The following is a 22067-nucleotide window of genomic DNA, read 5'->3' on the forward strand; positions in this document are numbered from 1 at the left end:
AGTGTGTGTGGAGTGTCAGTGCTGCTATTTTTCTGTGTGTGTGTGTGTGTGTGTGTGTGTGTGTGTGTGTGTGATTCTCAATGTTTTTACTCCTGAGGTGTGCGCATCCTCATTCTGACCATCTCTGCCTTGGCAAGCACTGAAAGCTCCTGTAAGTTCCTCTGATTTCCTGTAAGTTCCTTTGAGTTCCTCAAAGTTTCTTCAAGTTCATGTAATTTCCATCTAAACTCTTGAAAGTTCCCCTGATTTCCTAAAGTTTCTCAGAGTATTTAGAACTTACTCCGAGTTCCTGTAAGTCTCTAAGCTCCTGTAAGTTCCTCTGAGATTCTGTATGTTCCCTTGAGCTCCTAAAACGTCCCCTATGCTCCTGTAAGATCCTTCGAGCTCCTGTTAGTTTTTTCTGAGGAGACATGTGAGCTGACTATATTAATTTTACAAACTGCTCCGTCCACACACAGTGCACTCCTTCATTAGCTTCAGGAAAAGGGTTGGGGGAGGGGGTTGGTGATGGGGGCAAAAGGGGCAAGTGTGTGGTGGTGTGGTGGTGGGGGCACCAATGTCTGTGTTTCATCGACACTCTTTTCTAATAACCCTTCGTGACGAGCTGTCAGTGTTCTCACACACACACACACACACACACACACACACACACACACACACACATACACACTATCCTCATATATGTTCTGTCTGTCATTTTATTTTACTCTCTCCCTCTTTTTTCTATTTCTATTTAAACAGCACTATTTCTGAGATCAAAGCTAAAGGAGAAGAGGTGTGTGTGTGTGTGTGTGTGTGTGTGTGTGTGTGTGTGTGTGTGTGTGTGTGAGAACACTGAGGGTCTCTACGCTCTGAGTAAACACTGCCCTGTGTTTAAAATGCACACCTTTTTAATATAGTTGGTGCCTAAATATACCCGATTGTGGCAATATGGAGGGCGGGAAAAGCACCCCAGCACCTCATCTATAGCGGGCACCTCCACACACACACACACACACACACACACACACACACACACACACACACACACCTGAGTATTAGATTAGAATCTTCGATAATTAGATTTCATCTTTTTGAATGTCCACATAGTCTGCATTTTCTGTCCCACTCTTCTGGTAAGATGTTCCACTAGATTTTGTGGAGATTTTATTCAGATACAAGGGTGTTAGTAAAGTCAGGTAGTGATGTAGGTGAGAAGGTGAGGAGGTCTGGGGTGCAGTCAGCATTCACATTTATCTCAAAGGTGTTTAATCGGTTTGGAGCTCTATAGCAGGAGATCTTCCACATCTTTCAACCCATGTAAATTGTATCTTCATGGAGCTGGCTTTGTGCACAGGGCCATGCTGGAACAGGTTTGGGTCTTCTAGTTCAGGTGAAAGAAAAATTTCCACATCCAGAGACGTCCTATTCAGTTGTGTGTCTTTTAGAGTTTGGGGATGAACCACATATGGTGGAAAAGTCGGGTGTCCCAATAATTTTGGATAAATATAAATATACATCATTATACGTGCTGAATAATAGATTCGATGCTACCGGCAGGAACTGTGCATCCGCGCTGTGAGGAGATGATGCTAATTACATGTTTCCACTAATATCTTTGAGAAACACGTAATTACCGGCTGCGAACTCGTAACTTTTAAAGCAACACTTGGAGCGTTTTCTGTGATAGAGGTCTGATTTGACGGTTGTAACTCTATCTTCAGAATAAACGATGGGAAAAAAACGTGGTTATGTCCCTCTTGGTGAAGCAGTTTGTGTTTGTTAGTATAATGTGAGGATTTCAGTCGATGAGTATTGAATTGTTTTTGGAAATGATATGTTCAAAATACTTTTCCAGATTTTTTTATTTTAATTATATGTTTGGAATTAAGTCAGAATAATTTTTTTTATGATTTGTTTGGACGTATTTTTGAAATTAGATGTTCAGAACACTTTCAGATTATTGTTATTTTTTTAAATATAATTTTTGGGGGAATTATATGTTTGGAAATATTTTCAGATGTTTTAAATAAACGCTTTATTCTGAAATTATTTTAAAATGTTTTGTTTTAGATATATATTTTTTAATGATGCTTTATACTTTATTTGACTATTTTTCAGAATTCATTTCTTGGCATTTTTTTAATGATAAGTTCTGAATTATTTTAATTATTTTGCTGCAGCAGTGTGTAGCTATGTGCATCTGTAGATGTGTGTAGCAGTGTGTGGCTGTGCGTATCTGTAGCTGTGTGTAGCAGTGTGTAGCTGTGTGTATGTGTAGATGTGTGTAGCTGTGTGTATGTGTAGATGTGTGTAGCTGTGTGTATGTGTAGATGTATGTAGCTGTGTGTATCAGTAGATGTATGTAGCAGTGTGTAGCTGTGTGTATCTGTAGCAGTGTGTAGCAGTGTGTAGATGTGTGTAGCTGTGTGCATCTGTAGATGTGTGTATCTGTGTGTAGCTGTGTGTATCTGTAGATGTGTGTAGCTGTGTGTATCTGTAGATGTGTGTAGCTGTATGTAGCAGTGTGTAGCTGTATGGATGATTGCTGGATGATTGTGGTATGGTCTCTTCACGCTGCTGGACGGAGTCTGGGTTTCAGCGTGCCGTTTCCCGCAATCACATGACTAAACATCAGCATTAGCAAAATCTTTGAAGTCACAGAAAGCAAACAGCTGGCCGCCCCCCCTCCGATGTACGCTGCCGATTTGAAGTGTGTGTAACGTTGGAGCTTCTTGAAAAATGTATTCTTCAATCTGGATATTTTGCAAAAAAAACAAAAAACATGCATGCCATTTTTAAGAGTGTGAAAGAGGGAGAGGAAAAAAAACGAAGAAGGAGCTGCATGAGTCAATTTCTAGGCATGCGTTACTTGGCCTCGGCGATTTTTATTTTTTTTTTATGTCAGAGGAATGTTCTTAAAAGCCCACTTTCAGACAGATTAACGCTGACATGTTTATTTGCTCTGTGAAAAAAAGAAAGAAAAAAAAGAAAGCGTTTGTGTTTTGAAGCCGAACATTTTTCCGCAGCTTTGCTTCGGGCACTTGACAGGAATCGCTTTCTTTATTCCCCTTTAATTACTTGTCTAATAATTCTAATTTCACTTAAAACGTTATTAAGTGCTTTCTCCTGGCGGAGGGACGGACCACTGTTTAACCGGACGCCGGTTCTGAGCGCCGAGACATAGCAATTAGTGCTTATTAGCCAAAGGGCCTGCACATTATTTCTTCTCCCTCTTTATTTTTTTGGGTAAACGTTGACTGCATGGGCATCTCATAGTTCCTGTGAGTTTCTCATGTGAGCCAAAGATACAAATGAACCAAAAAATGTGCTTCTGTGTTCTTTTCGAGGCGTCTGATATGTTTTGCGCTCCTGATTAGCCATTTTTAACTATTAAAATAAAAGGGGTTTTTACTTTTTATATGTACATTACAATTAATTCTTTCTTCACATATCCTAGCGATGTTAGGAAGCTAGGGTCCGAGTGCAGGGTCAGCCACAGAGGGTTAAGGGCCCTGCTCAAGGGCTCAAGAGTGGCAGCTTGGCGATACCGGGGCTGTAACCCAGAACCTTAACCACAGCGTTTGTACTGAAACTGATCCGTGTCTTTCAATACATTTTCGCCGATTCTAGGATTTGCTCTTAATCCAGAGATGTTTTTTTTCCTCCCTGTGCTATACATCCCCTCCAACATCGAGTGCTGATGCATTCCTCTTCTCTTCCCCGACACGTTCCGTAGCTCGAGCGCTCTGTAGATACAGCACAGCAGCTCTAAAAGCCCTGTAAGATAAACAGTTTTTAATCCCGATGCACTTTACATTTGAGTAATATAGAAGTGCGCTAGCCACAGAGCCACTCCGTTTACCCTACGTGACTCTTGTCCAGATCTTTACCTTGCTAGCGGTGTGAAAAATATCAGTGGGCCCCTTTTTACTGTGGAGAACAAATACAGGTCCATACAAATCTGACTGGATTATTGAGATCAGCTGTTATGTGGTTGTTTTGTGAATCCGCTGGCTGTTAAAGTTTAAGCTAGGTTAAGGTAGGCTATCATTATCTTGAAGCAACTGGCTGTTACCTGGTCACCAGTGTAAGCATGTCAAACTGGTTGTGTTTGGTTGTTTAAGATGTGTTTTAGATACCAACAGGAATGTTCTGAGTTGCTAAGCTGGTTTTAGTTTGCTAGGCCTGTTTGTTCTGATGACTTCATGGCGGTTTGAGCACTAGCAGGTTGGTTCTATATGGTTAGTCTAGTGTGGATTTATTGCATCAGAGGAACACTGGGGGACTGGTTTTAGCGGATAGACTGATTTAATTCGAAGGTGTTAGATGGGTTTGTGGATTTGTTTAATTTCCTGATATTAGAGGGGATTTAAGCTAGTCAGGTTTACATGCTTTGTTATTAAAGCTAGTTCTAAACATATAAACCTACTAATGACCTACAGATTATTTTTTTTTATAGTCCTGTGGCGATTGCTGCTTGTCACCCTGTAACATCTCAGTTGTCATAATGTCAGACTGCAAAACAGTCCAAAACTCAAAATGTCTACATCATCAATTCGTGACACATTCAGACCCAGTCTCTCACTAACGGTAGCTAACAGCAAACAAAAATGATCTGTAGCATTCTTGTTGTTCACGATATGCCTCGGTAATAACCCACCTCAACATTTTCACTGCAGTGGTTTGATGTCGTCATGCTAATTGCTAACTGCAGGAAAGAATCAGAAATCTTTTGACACTGCCAGAATTTCATTGGTGGAAAAAGACAGATTTTTGCCTCAAAATATTGGAATATTTTAGATTTGTGAAATTTGTCTGAGATGAACAAATCATTTCCAAAATCACAGTGTGCACCTCGATTAATGTTGGTCAGGCCTGGATTGAAACTGTCCCATCTTCAGGCCCAGTGTAACACCAGCTCAGGGTGAGAGAGTAGCTAGATAAAACAACAAACAAAATATCTTTAGCTCGTCTGAGCTGTTAAAGCAGAACTATTATGAGATCCACAGTGCACAACTTACTTGTAGTCTTTGTACTCTTCTTGAATTAAACAATTTGATGAATGGGATTAGCTTGTTGCGTTTGAATTCTCTCAAATATTTTGGTTTTCATCACAAAGTCTATAATAAATAGAGCTTTTTAGTTAAAGCTACGCTAACCTTTTCCATCTCTGGACCTCGCGATTAGCTCCCAAAAGGGCCTCCTGTATGTTTTATGGATAGAAAGTTTAGTCACCAATTTGGTGAACCAGTATTGGCTTATTTATGACTCTAATTAACACAAGGTATTAAATTGTAGTCTAAAATAAACATTCCATTTCAGGTCGATTCAACTTTTCCTTTCCACATGTCTTTTGTCAGAAATTCCTTGGATGCTCTTGTGAAGAGATTCTGGAGTTTCAGGGGCAAAACCTTGCGAGTGTTTTTTGTCCAAGAAAAGCGAGGGAGGTATTCAAAGTGACAAGCAGCTGCTCCTGTAATGATAAAAACTCTGCAGTAATTACTAAGATCAAACATTGTCTTGTGTTCATCTGTCTGTATGTGCCTGAACTTTCAAAGACTGTTAATGCAAAGCAACACAAACGCCATACAAAAAAAGAGCAGTAATTTGCAATCTACCGTAGTTTCTGATTAGCCTGCCAGATCAGAGCCACGTTCGTTTCTATTACAGCTAATGGCAGAATTGTTTGTTGTTGTGTCTAAAGCAAAGACAAAGACGCGAAATCTCCTGCTAACATGTTCAGCATGCCGATGCGGCTTTCAGGTAGGAAGCCGCATTGGGATTTTTTGTTTTAACCTTCAAATCAATGCCAGATCTTCAGGACAGCGCAATCAGCTTAGCACATCCAGGCCCGGAGAGATCTGAGGCAGATATTGGTTGTAAACGGTGCTGCTGGAGACGGCGGGAATACCGTTTACAGTTTCCTCAGTCGTTTACTCGGTCGCTCTGCTGTGACAGGAATTTGCTTTCACGGGAAGATACAGAGATGAGAGGAAAGGGAGAAAACAGGAAATGAGAGAGAGAGAAGTTACAGCATTGGTTGTTACTCAGGGAGAAAACAGTTCCTGTCTGGCGCTTTAAAGTTTCATGCATGTTCGGTATGAAAGGTCTTTTCTTGTTGAACTTGTCGTGGCAATAGAATCTGTACACTGATCTAAACATTTAGCATTGATTTTGTAATTAGTTGATCTCGGAGCCTCGGTTTCAAATGAGAGATTGTCTCAATTTCATGCAAATTATGTATGACAAGGAAAGAAAGACGATTTTTATTTACATTATCACATGTACAATACAGCACAGTGAAATTATTCCTTTACATATCTCTTTGAGGTTAGGAAACTAGGGTTAAAACTCAGGGTCAGCCATGATACAGCACACCTGGAACACAAAGGGTTAAGGGCCTTGCTAAAAAGGACCCCAAAAGTTCCCCAAAAATCAGTAACTCAGAGTCTTTCCCACTGAGCTTTTACCTCCCCCATAGAAAGGTAAATAAAGCTATAGCTATAATACTGTTTGTTTGTTTTGGTTTTTAGCTGGTCATATTACTTTCAGCTAGTCATGTTCACAATGTTCATGTTAGTCATGTAAAGCTGGTTCTAAGTAATCAGGCTGTGACCAACTAATCTCTCAGGCTGACCATTGTAACACCAGCTAGACCTGGGTGTAGGTAGATAATGGAATGAAATACACAGTGTACAACTTACTTGTAGTCTCTGTACTCTTCTTTAATTCAGCCAGTTGATCCCTGGAATGATTTTTTGATCTTATAGTTCATGTGAAAAATATTTTTTTCAATTTCCCCGCCCACACCTTTTATTGCTACCTGCAATTATCAGAAGAACTTATAACCATCGTTTCATCTTATACTTTAATAAATAACATCGGTTGAAATGTTTAAAGTAACCGTACAGAGAAAAAAACAAGCTTGGCAGCAAATGGCAGACATTTTGGCGCATAGCTATGTAGCAAGCCTGCTTCGCTAGTCTAGCTTTATGAAGCTAGTACATGTAACCTAGTGCTCATGTATAGCAAGCAACCAAATGTAACAACGATTGGTGTAGTATTTTAGTTGCGTTTCAGTAGATAGCTTTATATTTATCGTTTCTCATAAAACGAAAAAGAAGCCACACCCCCTCACAAGCGTCAACAGTACTGTAGCAGTCAATTGTGATGCTGGCGTTATGCGACATTTACACTAGATTATGCAACCTACTATGCGCTGGAAATATCAATCATTCTAACCGTTTTTTTTTTTTCTTCCTTTCTCCTAATTGATTCAATTATTTATTTAATCTATGCTCTCTCTCTCTCTCTGCTTCCAGATGTGGACGAGTGTGTGGAGACCACGGACAACTGCAGCATTGATGCTATCTGCCAGAACACTTTCAGATCCTACAAGTGCATCTGCAAGTCTGGGTATACAGGAGACGGAAAGCAATGCGGAGGTACGACTGAAAAATATGCAGGTCTTTTTGTCTGATTGGTTACCTTCTGACCAATTAGTATCCGAGATTTTTTTTCGCAGATGTTCGTGTTTGGAGTATTCTGGTTAAATGTGAATTCTGTGATCATTCTCAGAAAGGTTGTAGGTAAAGTATTCTAAAAGAAACAGCTTTTCTTGTGGGTTTAATGTAACTGTGTAACATCTTCAAGCTTTCCCTTGGAATCGGTACCATGAGTTCAGTAAACAATCCTGCGTTTGGTCAATAGTAACACTTTTTTGACATATTATTTAAATAGTATTAACAGTGAATTAATATTATTTGAGAAATGCAACTTGACAAAGTTTGCAACTTATGACTAGGTTTTTTTATGACTTTTTGGCAGTGGGCGTACTTTTGGAACCTGTTGTGTAGCAAACCTGTAAAGCTTTCTTTAGAAGTTTCTATGATTTGTTTAAGCATTTATTACCTTTAAGTACCTCATTTCAGTGTGTGTGTGTGTGTGTGTGTGTGTGTGTGCAGTAACACCGCACTGCTTCAGTTCTTTGGCTGCACTCTACACCTCGCATCAGGGAACCGAGGCGCAGGATCAAGTGAACTCTTAAGAAAAGATTTTATTTAGATCCTTCCACTGCCTATGTGATCGAGGAGGAAATTTCTTACACATGTTTAGTGATTAGGATTCACGAGTGAGCATCTGTGAGCGCTGCCAGACGGGCAGTGGTGTGATACTCGGCAGAGAGGGGAAACAGCGAGAGCCTGCGGCCACTTTTCCTCTCTGGAAACGCAGCCCTTCAAAAAGCTCATCCATCTCTGCTTTCATTGCTGGGACGGTTTCACCTTGTCCCATCGACCCTCCCAGTTTCACTTGTGTTCCTCGTGCTGCTTGGCCTTCTGGCTTGCCTGCCTTGGCTGCCTGCCATTAATGTTATAAGCATTATAAATGAGGACATGAACTAAGTCATAAAAGCAGAAAAAGGCTTGGATGTTGAGTGAAGTTCTGTGGGCAGACTGCCAGTTATGAGAGGACGTCCACTGAGATTTGAGGAGAGGAGTGAGGGCGCGTGCGGTATAAGAGGCTGCTGTGTTTGTCTGGCTGCCTTGGCTCTCCAAATAACCCTCTCTGGCTGCAAACACCTCAGGCGAAAACGTTCAAGAGCCAGCGAGCTTTGGCGTGTTTGTGCACTGGATGCTCTGCGCTGATCTGGGATCAGTTTCGGAATGCTTTTAGCTTGGCTGTTTTAGATGTACTGTTTGAACTCCAGTTTGCTACAAAAACTACTTCTTTACTGAATAAGAAAAGAACAGAAAAAAATGATAAAATTACAAAAAAGCAGCATAAATTGTGCATTGATATCCGCTAAAGATGTTGATGGCCTGCAAAGGTTTCCTTCATTAAAAACACTTTCCTTGGATAAAAAAAACAATAAAAGTTCCACAGCTGCATCTGTGTGTTCCTAAGTAATGGCATGTAAACAGTGTGATTGTAATAAATGAGGGCTGAGAGAGTGGTGACTGAAGCCCTCAGCCCTCAGAGCGTTCTGACCCAGTGTTAGAGCGCTGACTTTATCTTTTGATTTATGGTGTGACCTGAGTTTCCGAGGGACCGAACAAAATGCCTTTTAAGTGAGTGGACAGTCTGATTTTCCAGAAATGTTTGCATCTAAGTTGGTTTCCTGGACACACGTAATCAACTAGATGATCAGTTCCATTTTGGGATGTGCTGAAAAGCCAGGAAAAAAAACAAATTGGTGTGGACTTTACAAACCTAGGCTGAGGTTCAGCTGAGGCAAAAAAGACCCCAGAAAAGCAGAAGAAGACAAAAAACAACTGCAAACATGATTTGGACACGCCTTCTCCACTGGGAAACTCAGCAAAGGGCACCAGGGGCATCTGGTTAATTAGCACCCAATTGGGCAGCAAACAAGACAGGATGGCCAACATGTTCTTGACCCTGTAGAGAAGAAAAAAATTCCAACCAAGTGGAGCAGAACCTTTAAAGAGCTCTTGTGTTATTTCAACTGTTGAGTTTGACTGAAGTCTACCTTTCATTGCTCAGGAACTGTTCTTCAGAATGTTTGATGGTACCACTGTGGTCCACAGCATCAGCCATTTTGCTTAGTCCTTTCTTTATGGAAGACACAATGACAGACTGGTCATGTGTCAGATTGCTCAGTCCTCCAACACTACTAGTTGTCAACTACACTGTGTCTCTTGGATTGTTCCAGACACACGCTCTGCATTTCCTACCTATGGAAATATAGATCAGTGCAGGACCACCCTTTCGTATTCAATTGTTACACTTGCACAAATTAAGGGGTGTTGTAGGAGGTGTACAATTAACATTATCTACATTTGAAATATTAACCAGAGTGACTTACAACTAAGCAGGTGAGAGTTAGGGGCCTTGCTCAGGGGCCCAGCAGTGGTCCTGGGATTTAAACTCACAACCTTCCATTTAGAAGTCCAAAGGCCTTATCCTACTAAGCTACCACTTCCCTATCCAAGCAAGTGCTAATGATCATCAATTTCATATGTAGGTTAAAACCCAGTCATTAACTAAAACAGAAACAGCTGTGTAGGAGCTTCAAACTGGATAAATAGCCAGCCACTCTGCTCCTAAGGAGAGGTTGTGGAAGACCCCTAGTCCTACAGCATGGCAAGACTGAGCAGAGAAACAAGACAAAATGTAGTTTTACTGCATCAGTAAGGTCTCTCCCAGGCAAAGATTTTAAAGCACATTGAGGTTTCAAGCTGTTTTGAAGAAACACAAAGAAATGGGTGATGTTAAGGAGAGTAGACGCAGTGGTCGGCCAAGGAAACTTGATGCAGCAGATGGCAAACACATACTTGTTTTCAACCTCTAAAGATTTCCAGCAATGCCATTAGCAAAGAACTGGAGGAAACCAATTTTTCTCAGGTACACCCATTTACTGTCAGAGAAGTCTGACCAGAAGTGATCTTCATGGAAGAATTGAGGCCAAAAGCCAGACCTCTGACATGGAAACAAGGCTAAGAGCTATGCAAAAAAACACAGGATCTGGGGCACAGAAAAAATGGGCAACAGGAGCTCTGGCCTGATGAGTCAAAATCTAAAATATATGGCTGTAGCAAAAAATCAGTTTTACCTCCAGGGCTGGAGAGTGGTACAGTAATGAGGGTCTGCAGGCAACAATGAAGCATGGTGGAGGTTCCTGCATTTTTCTTAAATGAGGTTGTAGATTTGGTCAGGATTAATGGTGTCCTCAGTGCTCAGAAATACAGGCAGATACTTATCCATCATGCGACACCATCAGGGAGGCGTCTGATTGGTCCCAAAAATATTCTGCAGCGGCACAAAGACCCTGAAAGTACAGCCAATATAATTAAGAACTATCTTCAGCGTAGATATTGGAAAAAACTAACAAGGAATTCATGAAGTGATCATTTTGGTGCCACAGAAGATCTTTGGTTAGTTCTACAAAAAAATTGGAAAAAACTAACTAATAAGGTTCTTCTAGTGTCTACCAAATATTGCTTTCAGTTGGATTTCTCTTCTGTTCATTACGTTTCTATTTGGTTAAAAAATGATAATTTCCATGTTTTTCAGCACTTTAGCACAGTATTGTAGATATCATTAGAAAATCTTGAGTTTTTTTCCTTGCTTGCCGGCTGTGAATCTGCTGATCCTGAGTCTTGTTTTGTGATTGCGTCTCTCAGGAAAGGAAAAATCAAGTCGTGTGTGCATCCTGGTTGTCTTTAGATAAAAACAATTCAAAATAAATAGACAAAGTACTAATTGGCTCCTTCATGAAAACTTGTAATGAAGAATCCAGAAGCGAGTGTTGAGTAAAAAAAACTGTTCCAAAGTCAAAAAGTGTGAATGAAGACGTTATCGCTATGCTAAATCACATCTTCTCTTGTTTGTTTTTTCTTTCCTTGCAGACATCGACGAGTGTGAGAGCGACTATAACGGAGGATGCGTCCACGAGTGTATAAACATCCCGGGGAACTACCGGTGCACGTGCTACGACGGCTTCCGCCTCGCACACGATGGCCATAACTGCCTGGGTTAGTCTTGTGTATGTGTTTAAAACATGTGTGTGGTGCTTATTTTTGCTCCGTGGACTGTTGTGGACATAAAAAACGAAGTTCATAACAACAGTCTTCGGTCCTTCTCCGGGGGACGGCTCGGCCAGCGGCACCGTGTCATCGAGTCGTTTGTTTGGACTCTGCAAGTGCATTTCTGCTACATTTCCTAACCGAATGTTCCAGATCAGCAAAGTCGATCTAAACAAAGTTCAGCAAAGTCTCGAATGAAAAGCAGAACGAGTGCATGCAAATAACCAAACGCAGGTTTTACGGGTAATCGTGTTGTTTTATTCTTTCCTCTGTCTCTTTTTTGGTTATGTATAATTATAAATTCCGCTGAAGCAATAACATCAGAGACATCAACAGTGGAAACGCCTCTGGTGTGGTCCTCATAAGAGAATCAGATGTCACTTTATCTCGCTCATCATGACAACCAACCCTTTAGTCACTTCTTCTGCTCACTGTGTTCCAGGTGGGTTTATCTAAATCCTACTCAGTGTCTCTTTAATGAGCCTTTTAAACGCATTGATATGGACAATCGAGTTGGCTGCTCTGTGGATTGCAGGTCTAGGCTTGTGGAACACCCAGTCCCACTTCAAACCTTTTCTAACTGATCGTTATCACCAGGAACACAAAGTAATCTAATACTCGCATGCAGTGAGCTCTCTCTCTCTCTCTCTCTCTCTCTCTCTCTCTCTCTCTCGCTCAAGTTCTCTCTCTCTCTTTTCTGAAATCATTTGATCTCGCGTTCGCGCTCGGGACTCTCTTGCGAGCGCTGCGCTTCGTTTCAGTTCATTTAGCCTGACCGGCCCTGGTGGAGATCATTTGTGACCATGTTGGGCAGGGCGTGTAATTTGTTATCTCGGCTTCTCCGGCCCACCTACAGGCCTCCTTTGATATCGGCGAGTGTGGCTTGTTTATTTTTTATGTCCCTCTCGTTGGTACTCAATCGAAGCGTGTTGTGCTCGTCACATCTGAGCTGGCGGCAACAAGGCCGAGTAAACAAGCAGGTCTGACGATTGATTTCTCTTTATCTCCGTGACATCTGGAATCCACACTCTCACTTTCTCTTGGTTAGGAGTCAAATATTTTGATGAAAGTGTGTGATTTTGACATATTCCGTGGTAGTTTTTCCCCCAAACCCCCAACCCACAGCAATTTAGATGTGATGTCAAAAGCTACAAGACATGGCATTGAACTGAATATTAATGAAGATCTGGCCATCTTAAGTGCTAAAGCCTGGCTAAAAATACCCAACTCGGTCGACTCCTCATTTCCACCGCCTCTTAGTGGAAAGGTGGGAAAGTGGAAAAAAATCTTTTAATCTTGTCGGGAAAAGACTTTATTTGTTTGTTTGGATTTTGGTTTTTCCACTTGCCCTTCCCTCGGAGCCGGTAAAAGAACAAGTCCTGTTTTTAAGGGTGTATCTTTGGATTAGTGTTGAGACAGTGTTCTAGTTTCTTGAAAGCTTTCTGCTTTCCTCCCTGAAAGCCAGGTTCGAAGGCAGCGCAGTGTTTATCCGTCTCATTATTTTTGCTTCGCCTCCTTGCAGAGGTGTGTAGCTAAATATTTGTGAACCAGTGCTTCAGTCGCTGGCGTGTCAGAAAAAGCGTGCCGCTTCTGAGAGCCTGCAAATTAAAAGTACAAGCATGTTAATGGAACGGCTCAGTCCTGTAATATGGGATGGAGTCTGGATCTCAGTTTGATCCACTTGATCTCGGACAATGTTTTATCTGATCACACAAACATACATTGTGAGTAGAGTAAAATAATTTCATTCAAGAAATCAGTTCAGTTCCTGTATTGGGAGATGGTAACTTAGTGGGTAAGGCATTGGACTTGAAGGTCATGAGTTTATATCCCAGCCACACCAAGCTGCCACATCTGGGCCCCTAAGCAAGGCCTTTAACCCAATAGTTGCTTAGTTGTATAACTGAGATAAACAAGTCGCTCTGGATAAGGGGGTCTGCCAAATAAAATAAATGTAAGTTAAGAGCAGCTAAAACCTGAAGAGATGAAGCTAAGGTTGAGGAACCATGAAATAAAATATAGAAACGGATATTTGGAGTGCAAATAGTAGCATTGTGTAAGACCATTAATTCCCAGTCTCACTCACAATGTTCCCGAAATAGACTCTGGATCGTCTGCTCTGAATCATGAATTCTTTTTTCCCTTTCACTTGAACCTGTATAAATTCAGCTCCATGAAGATATGCTTTATATGGGTTGGAGTGGACGATCTCCTGCTACAGCTCTCCAAACCTTTTGAACATCTTTGGGATGAATGGGAACCTTGACTGCACCCCAGGACTCCTCACCTCACCTATGTTAGAACCCGACTTTACTCTAACACCCTTCTGGCTGATTAAGTCTCCACAGATTTCCACAAAATCTAATAGAACATCTTTTCAGAAGAGTGGAGGTTACTCTAACAGCAAATGGAGACTAAATGTGGAATGCGATGTTCAATAAGCACAATGTTCAGTTGTCCACAAACCTTTGTCCATCTAGCGTTTTAGTGTATTAGCCCAGTGAGCTTTGCTTAACACGAGACAGCATCATTTCAGTGGATTAACCTGCATTAATTAAGCGTGGTGAGATTTATTGTTGTGAAAGACCTGAACGAGACTCGTAGATCTCTCACCGCCTCAAGAGCGAGGAACAGTGTCAGGACAGGAAGCTAATTCTTCACAGGTGTATGGTTTAGCTAGTGTTATGCTAATATTAATGACTAGCATGTCTCCCATTAGGCGTTGATGAAGTTAATAGAAAGTAAAAAATTTCAGATTATTTATATTATGTTATATATAATGTGTGTGACAGTGTGTGATTAGTGAACGCCTTCTATTAAGCATCATACTGATACACAAATTATCCACGAAGTTTGTTTGTGTGTTTGTAAAAAGCCCGACTGGACGATGCCTTTTTATTTTTTTCCAGCCATTTTTTTCAGTCTTTTCAACTTGATTACATTTTCAGTTAAATCATATTTGTTTAATCAAAATGTAAAAAAAAAAAAGAAAAAAAACGTTTAAGTGCAAATATCCTGAGCGCTCGCCAGAATCCCTTTCCTTTTCAAAATATTTGCTTTGGAAGCCGGCCGTCTCCATCTCATAGCGCAGGCCTCTGTTGGAGCCGAGTGACGAGGAGACGTGATCCACCAAGGCGACGGCTCATTTAGAAGTGTGTGTGTGTGTGTGTGTGTGTGTGTGTGTGTGTGTGTGAGAGAGAGAGAGGAGTCAGCATATGTACCCATGTCCAGGCTAGAGTTTAACAGCTGCTCGTTAAGTCCTTGATGTCGGCGCTCGGCTCTTCTGTGTTTTGTGTCCGTGACTCCTCTAACACGGGTCATTTTTCATCGATTACTTTCATCTGCTTATGAGGAAATGAATGATCCTTGTTCTCCAGATGGTTCTCGCTTCACAAAATTTATTCTCTTTGTCTCGTGTTACGCTTCTCGGTTATTGTTTGGTACGCCGATTTCTGGTGTAATTGAGAAAGAGGGGTTATTTCAACAGATCACATTGTTTGAGATTAAAGCGTTATTAAATGATTGGAGAGGCGCTGCAAGACTTGGACCGAGGTGTGGACAATAAATCAAATTATTCTCGGAAGCCTGGGGGCTTTTTCTGACCTTCTGTTGATTGGTTGAGGTTACTTGCCGGTGTGCGTGTGCGTGTGCGTGTGTGTGTGTGTGTGTGTGTATCAGTAGTGGTACTTGAGTTAAAGTAGAGTACAGATAAACTCAGTAAAATGTGACTCAAGTAAAGTGTCCCTTTTAAACTTTCACTTGAGTAAAAGGACAAAATTATTTGCTTTCAAATGAACTTAAGTATCCAAAGTAGTGATTTATTATAACTCTAATGTTCCTATTATAGTTTTTATCACAAGATTCTTTATTTAATCACCTCAGTTTATATAAAAAGACTCGAATGTGACTCTCAGCACATTGATCTATTAATAGAATAATATTAATGACTCAAACACTGATTGATTTCTATTACAATCATCATGAACCCAAAACCTTCTTTACAACTACTTAAAAAAAAAAAAGTGTAAATGAGGTCACGTGTGTTGTGGTGAGTTCGAGTCTGGAGTTTCTTCATCATTTATTCCTCTCTCAATGCTCTGCTTGATGTTGAACTGATACTGAACTGTATGTTGGTGATCAGTAGATGCACCAAGCGCCGATCAGAACACGTGTAAACCGGAGCGTGCGCTCGATCCTGATTGGTGACTCGCTGCGTGTTTTACCGGTTACGTTTTTATCCTCATTAATAAAAAGGAACGACTGATTTCACTAAATGTAGGCGAGTAAAAAGTAAAAGTCTCCACAAATTAAATACTTCAGTAAAGTACAGATACGTGAAAAAGCTACTCAAGTACAGCAAAGTATGAGAGACTTTTTTCTCCCCTGTCCTTTAATTCTCTTTTCTGATTGGTCAAAAGGTTTTGATCCATATACGGTTCTTTCTCAAACTGTAACCACAAAGTTGGAGGCACACAATTGATGTTTTGAGACCCATGATAACTATGAGACCCAAACCGGTTTCAGCATGACGGTGCCCCTGTGCACAAAGCCATCTCCATGAAGATGGAGCCTTTAGGATGAATGTGAACGCTGACTGAACCCCAGGCCTCCTCACCTCACCTACCCAACCTACCCGACTTTACTAACACCCTTGTGGCTGAATAAATCTCAGTCACAAATCTCCACAAAATCTAGTGGAACATCTCAATAGAGTGGAGATTATTATAACAAGAAATAGGGACAACATTTGGAAAATTTGTAAAAAAAAAAAAAAAAAAAAAAATCACTCCAGTCATGTGCTCAAGTGTCCACAAACGTTTGCAAAAACCTTTTTTTCCACACGTGCCATGTGTGAAAGTGGTCGAGCAAAACACAATTTGATTAAGTCCGGGCGCGATTATGCCGTTGTGAGAACATTCACGATCAATAAATTTGTCCCAAAATATCAGTTTTTAATTATGAACCTGTACATCAGACGTTTCTGGAGCCAAGTCCATTCATTCCACAGATCTCCAGTTCAGATTTATTTTCCAAACACAATCCAACTATTGGAATATTAAGCTAAATTTATACGAGGACGATGAAAAGTTTGGCTGTTCATTCGAAACGGAGAACTTTTTACTCCTGAACTTTCCACCCACAGAACAAACGGAGGCCAAACTTGCGTTATATTTAAAGCGGCCCGTTTTTGAGTTATTGAGGTTTGGATCAATTCTTATTAAGGCTATTAAACCGAGCATGAGGAATAGAAGAACTCAATAAATAAATGTAATAACTTTGATAATAGTGTAACAAAAGAAGTCAAAAAATCCTGCATTTATTTGACTACAGCAGCATTTAGAAGCCATTTCGTAATTCGATCCCGATCCGATATTCCGTCCAGGTCCCGGCGCTCCAGACGGAAGCCAGAGAGCACTAAAGCGACTGGTTGAAGGCCGGCTTTAATATTTTCCTTATTGTTTTTCTCAGGTTCATGTTTAAAGCACTGGAACGCTTCTCTCTCCCCGGGGACTCGTATATTCACTTTAAATGGGGATGCGGAGTCAGTTTGATGTCTCGCTCCTGAAATCCCAATAATCCGTGTCTGTCTTCACGCTCTGTCCTCGTTGTGACCAACCCGGAGCAAGTGGCTTCTCCTCGGGAGCATTTTAACATCTGCCGGGGATCACACGTCGTGCCAGGAGCTTACGGGAAGGTCTTCAACTTCCTGACTGCTTGAAACTGGAATCTCGGGCCCGGTCGCGAGGCGTGCAGTAACACCGTGCGTGCCAGAGCCACTTCTCTGAAGCCGAGTAGGACCTTTTTACGAGCGCCATTAACTCACCAGGAGCTCTTTTAACATCAGCATTATTCAGTATCATCCCGACTACTAGATTTACGGCAGCCGAGTCACGTTTTACAGGCAGGAATTTACATATTAGTGTCATAAAAGGGCTTGTGCAGAGGTCCAGGGAGACCATGAATTCTTCTTCTTCTTCTTCTTTTACATTTTTCACGAGGTTTTTCTGAGGTGGTGTCAAAAAGTTTCGAGACTCGCCCTGTTTCCAGGAAAGTACTTTATTTATTATTTAGTTAGTACTTTATTTACGTTTCCACACTACCACCTTCAAAATAGTCCCCTTGCACAGTAATACAGCGCCCCCAGCGTTCCTGCCACCTTGAGCAAATCGCGCCGGATCTTCATCTTCGGGAAGACGGCAAAGTCGAAATCTGGGGAGTAGAGTGGGTGCGGAAATGAGACCACGTGGAACGTGTTGCAGCATCGCCGTGTGTCAAACGTCTCTGTGGCAGATTTTCCATGTTTCTCACAGGATTTTGCTCTTTGTTCTAACTCGCTCTCCGTGATGAACTCTCAGATGGTGGTCAGAATAGCACCAGTCAGCACCATTAGTCACCATTAGCAGCTTTTCATTCATGTGGGATGCATGAGGGACCATCTTCTGTATGTATCTTCGAGCTGTGCATGCAGTGAAATGTCCACATTTCCAGGTGAAAAAAAGACATTAAGGGTCCAAAAGAGCAACACGAACATTTCCTGAGCCTCACGATAGCCATCGTCTTCACAGATCGCAATTTTGCTCTGCTAATTTGATGCAGCTGTTCGTTCCATGTGGAAAAAAGCACACAGGAACCAGTCGCAGCAAGTATTCAGGAGGACTACCATTATTGTGAAGTTTTGAAGAACTTTTACCCTACGAGATCAAGAATAAAGAAAAAATTGATCATATGACATTTTAAATGATGAAACATTGTTTCACTTTTTATCTGTCTTTTTTGTAGACATACTGTATCTGTTGTTCTGTCTTTTTCTCTCTCCTGCTCTCTTTCTATCTCCTTGTCTTCATTTATCTCTTGTCCTCAATCTTTTTTTCTGTCTCTTGCTCTTTGCTCCATCTTTCACATTTTGTTCTTTGTCTTTCTCTCTCTCTTCATCTTTCTCTGTCTGTTTTCATTGAATCTGTATTTCTTTCAGTCTCTCCCTGTCTCTCTTCTTCTTACTCTGTTTCTCCTAATTTAATCTGTACTTCTTTTAGTCTCACTCCATCCCTCCATCTTTCTCTTTGTCTCTCGGCATCGTTTTAATCTCAGTCGGTTTCTTCTGTCTTTATTTCTCACATGAATACATTTCTTTCATTTCTCTCTCTCTCTCTCTCTCTCTCTCTCTCTGTGTCTCTTTTTATTCAATCTAGATCACTTTTGGTCTCTTTCTGTCTCTCCATCTTTCTCTCCTCTGTCTATTTTTCTCTCATGAATACGCTCCTTTCTCTCTCTCCCTCCATCTTTCTTTCTTCTATCTGTTTGTCTCCCTCTTACACACTTCTTCTTTCTTGTCCCTCTCTCCAGATGTAGACGAGTGTTCAGAGGGGAATGGTGGCTGCCAGCAGGTGTGTGTGAACATGATGGGGAGTTACGAGTGTCGCTGTAAAGAAGGCTTCTTCCTGTCCGACAACCAGCACACCTGCATCCAGCGGCCCAAAGGTGAGTGACCCAGGCATCAAAACTCTGCCCCCTGTCCCGCCCCATTCACTAAAACCACGCCCAGTATCGAAATTTTATGATTGTACTTTCTCATGACTTCATGAAGCCACTGGCTATGACATGTTTAGTGGCTCCTGTGATGAACTGCGTTAGAGAAAACACGCATCAGCCGAGTTTCACCTCCAGAGACCCATCTACCCTGCTGAACTGCCCCGTGTTTGCCTTTCATAAGCGCCCTGATATTTGAGCCTGGATTGAAGGTTTCACACGCTGAAAGAAACAAGGCCTTTATCGTGTTTATTTAGCCCTCTCTCTCTCTCTCTCCCCTGTTGGAGCAGGTTTGATAAATCCCTGCACTAATCTCTCGTATTTCATCATAATGTTAGTTTTATTGCTCCCAAATTAAAACCTTTTGGACGCTGAGGTCAGAATGGCAGTAAATCCACCAACACCACATTGTAATGCTGCAGTTCCCCTCGTTCCCCTGTTCCTCTCATTCCCTGGTGGAGGGAGACGAAGCGGAGATCGCACTCGTCTGCTCGGCATATTTCTCTCCCAGAACCGATCTGCTGCCGTGGAGAACGTCAGGACCAGGTCTGGTGGAATAAATAGAATTAAAATGCATTGTACTTATTTACACTTTATGGTCCTTTTTTCTTTTTTTTCGTCATAGAATTTTCGTTTTGTTTGTACCAATATTTTTGCAAATATTTCAACAAAACTTAAAAAAAAAAAATAATTTTAATGACTGATAAAATAGTTTGCATTTTATTCAAATATAAAGCGAGAATAATTTTTAAACATTTACACAAAATGCTACTAAAAAAAGATGATGATCAAATCATTATCTGGAAGATGTTGCACTTCTAATAAGATAGTTGTGAGTTCAAATCCCAGCACCACCAATCTGCCCCTGCTGGGCCCCTGAGTAAGGCCCTTGATGCTTAACTGCATCAGCAGCTCTCTGATATTAAATGATACCATCAAAGTCTACATTCCCTTTTTATATCACAATGTCACTTTAATCATTTCTAATAAATTTAATCTGGTTTTATTACAGTTATTATAGAACTCTGAGTATAAAGAGAATTTCCCAAAATGTAAAAATACATACAAGTTTAGAATTGTTCTATATTTTCCCACCGAATAAAAAAAAAAAAAACGCTAGTTGATTCAGTTGTAATGTGAAATGATTAACAGTTCCACACAAACTCTCTAAAATTAATTGAACCCTGGAAGCTCCGCCCTCTTCTTCCTTAACTCTCACAATACTTTCATCATCGGTCGGTCAGTTTCCCGATCTCGCTTTCTGTCAAGTCCAAGAATATCTGTGAAATACAGTCCATCAGTGTATATTTGACTTGAGAGAAACACATTTTGTTTTTTTTTTTAATTGTCAAAAGCAGAACTTTTGTTGGACTGTATAGAAAAAAGGTAAAAGACAAATCAATGGAAATGATTAGCATTTATGGCATTTTAGCAAACACCATTATTGAGCAGTTGAAGGTTAAGGGTCTTGCCCAAGGGCCCAGCAGCTTGGTGGAGCTGGGATTTGAACCTGTGACCTTCTGGTCCAGAGTTGAATACCTAACCTACAAAGCTATCGCCTCCCTTAATGATTATTAGATGATATATTGCTGTGAAAAAGTACCGTATTAGATTTTTTCTTCTTCTGTTAAGGGAAATGAAGTATGTACATTGCTGCTTTTACCTCGTGGGAGTGATTTGTGAAAGGAATATATTGAAAACGTTTTCTAGAACTCCAGAGCGGCTCGCTGGGGAAGCTGGAGCTTTGGTCGCGCCGACGTCGGCAGTGTGAGCTGATGTGCTGTCAGTTCGGGCCGATAGGTTTCTTCTCCGTCACGTTCTCTCATAACCCGACCGAGCGCTTGAACTCCGTCCCACCTTCAGACACGAGACTGGGGTGTGTTTCTGTTTCCCAAATACAGAAGTAGTGTTCTGGAATATGACGTATCACTATCTGATATCACTCAGACTGTAATACATTTGGCACCGTTTCTATAGTAACGACTCATTCATAAACAGACATACAATGTCTTATAATTCTTTTTTTAAAACACCTAAAAAAAATTATTTGTAAGATATGTTCACATATAACATATAAGATATGATCAAACATTTTAGTAATGATAATGGAAGGACTTTTCGAAAACATCTTCAGAAATAAGGATTTTCCTGTTTCTTGGCAACGAGTTATATTTTTAACTTTCAGTGATCCTGGTGACTAAACCGCATTTTATAGAGTTTGTCCCATGAAACGTATGTTTTTCAACAATATTTTGATGTTCTTTAGTAAAGTGCCATTTTTCCCTCAGCTGCTTCTGTTCCATGTGTCCGTGAGCTCGCTGGCTTTTATATCAACTCGTTAAACCTTTAACGATTCATTATTGAGGGGAAGCCGGAGAAACGCTCGTCTAGTCTCATTCTGGCTCGTATTTGTTGTGGACCAGCGTGCCAAAGTGAGCGATAAGCAGGACTGTGAATAAATAGAAAGAAACTTTATGAAATTTTTTCAACGTATACATTCTGAAAGAACAAACACTACATCAACTAAAGTTTTGGACGACTCACTTATCTTACACTCGAGTTAGATGATCCAAACCTTTTCCAGCATGAAGAGCTACTTCACATGGGTTGGAGTAGATGATTTTGAGAACTCAACCCTATTGAACACCTACCTGAATGTGAACGCTGACTGCTCCAGCCCTCCTCACCTCAACTACATCAGTGCTTGACTTTAGTATCACCCTTGTGGCTCAGTGAATCTAGAAAACATCTAGTGGAACATCTAGAAGAGTGGAGGTTATTATAACAGAAAATGGGAACTAATGCTCAGGTGTCCACAAACTTTATTTATTTAAGTATATATACATTTTTTTTTTTTATTTAGCAAAGGAAATAAATTAATAAATATATATATTTATTTATTTAGATATATATCTCATATGGTGGTGATTAAAAAAAAATATATATATATAAATTATATATTAACTTTTTTTATAATTTAAAAAGCTTTATGCTGTTTTGAAAGGAATAAAAAAA

General features: G+C 40.7%; 1 protein-coding gene across 3 annotated transcripts in view; it reads left to right on the forward strand.

Moving 5' to 3' along the window:
* Positions 1–22067, forward strand: part of scube3 (signal peptide, CUB domain, EGF-like 3) — an 80327-nt gene that overhangs the window by 18843 nt on the left and 39417 nt on the right. For all 3 annotated transcript variants that reach the window (XM_046869958.1, XM_046869960.1, XM_046869959.1), the window contains exons 2-4: positions 7305–7427; positions 11349–11474; positions 18870–19004. In XM_046869958.1, the coding sequence (XP_046725914.1) occupies positions 7305–7427; positions 11349–11474; positions 18870–19004 (384 nt within the window). The remainder of the gene's footprint in view (positions 1–7304; positions 7428–11348; positions 11475–18869; positions 19005–22067) is intronic.

This window comes from Silurus meridionalis, chromosome 16 (assembly GCF_014805685.1).
Source record: "Silurus meridionalis isolate SWU-2019-XX chromosome 16, ASM1480568v1, whole genome shotgun sequence".
NCBI lineage: Eukaryota > Metazoa > Chordata > Actinopteri > Siluriformes > Siluridae > Silurus > Silurus meridionalis.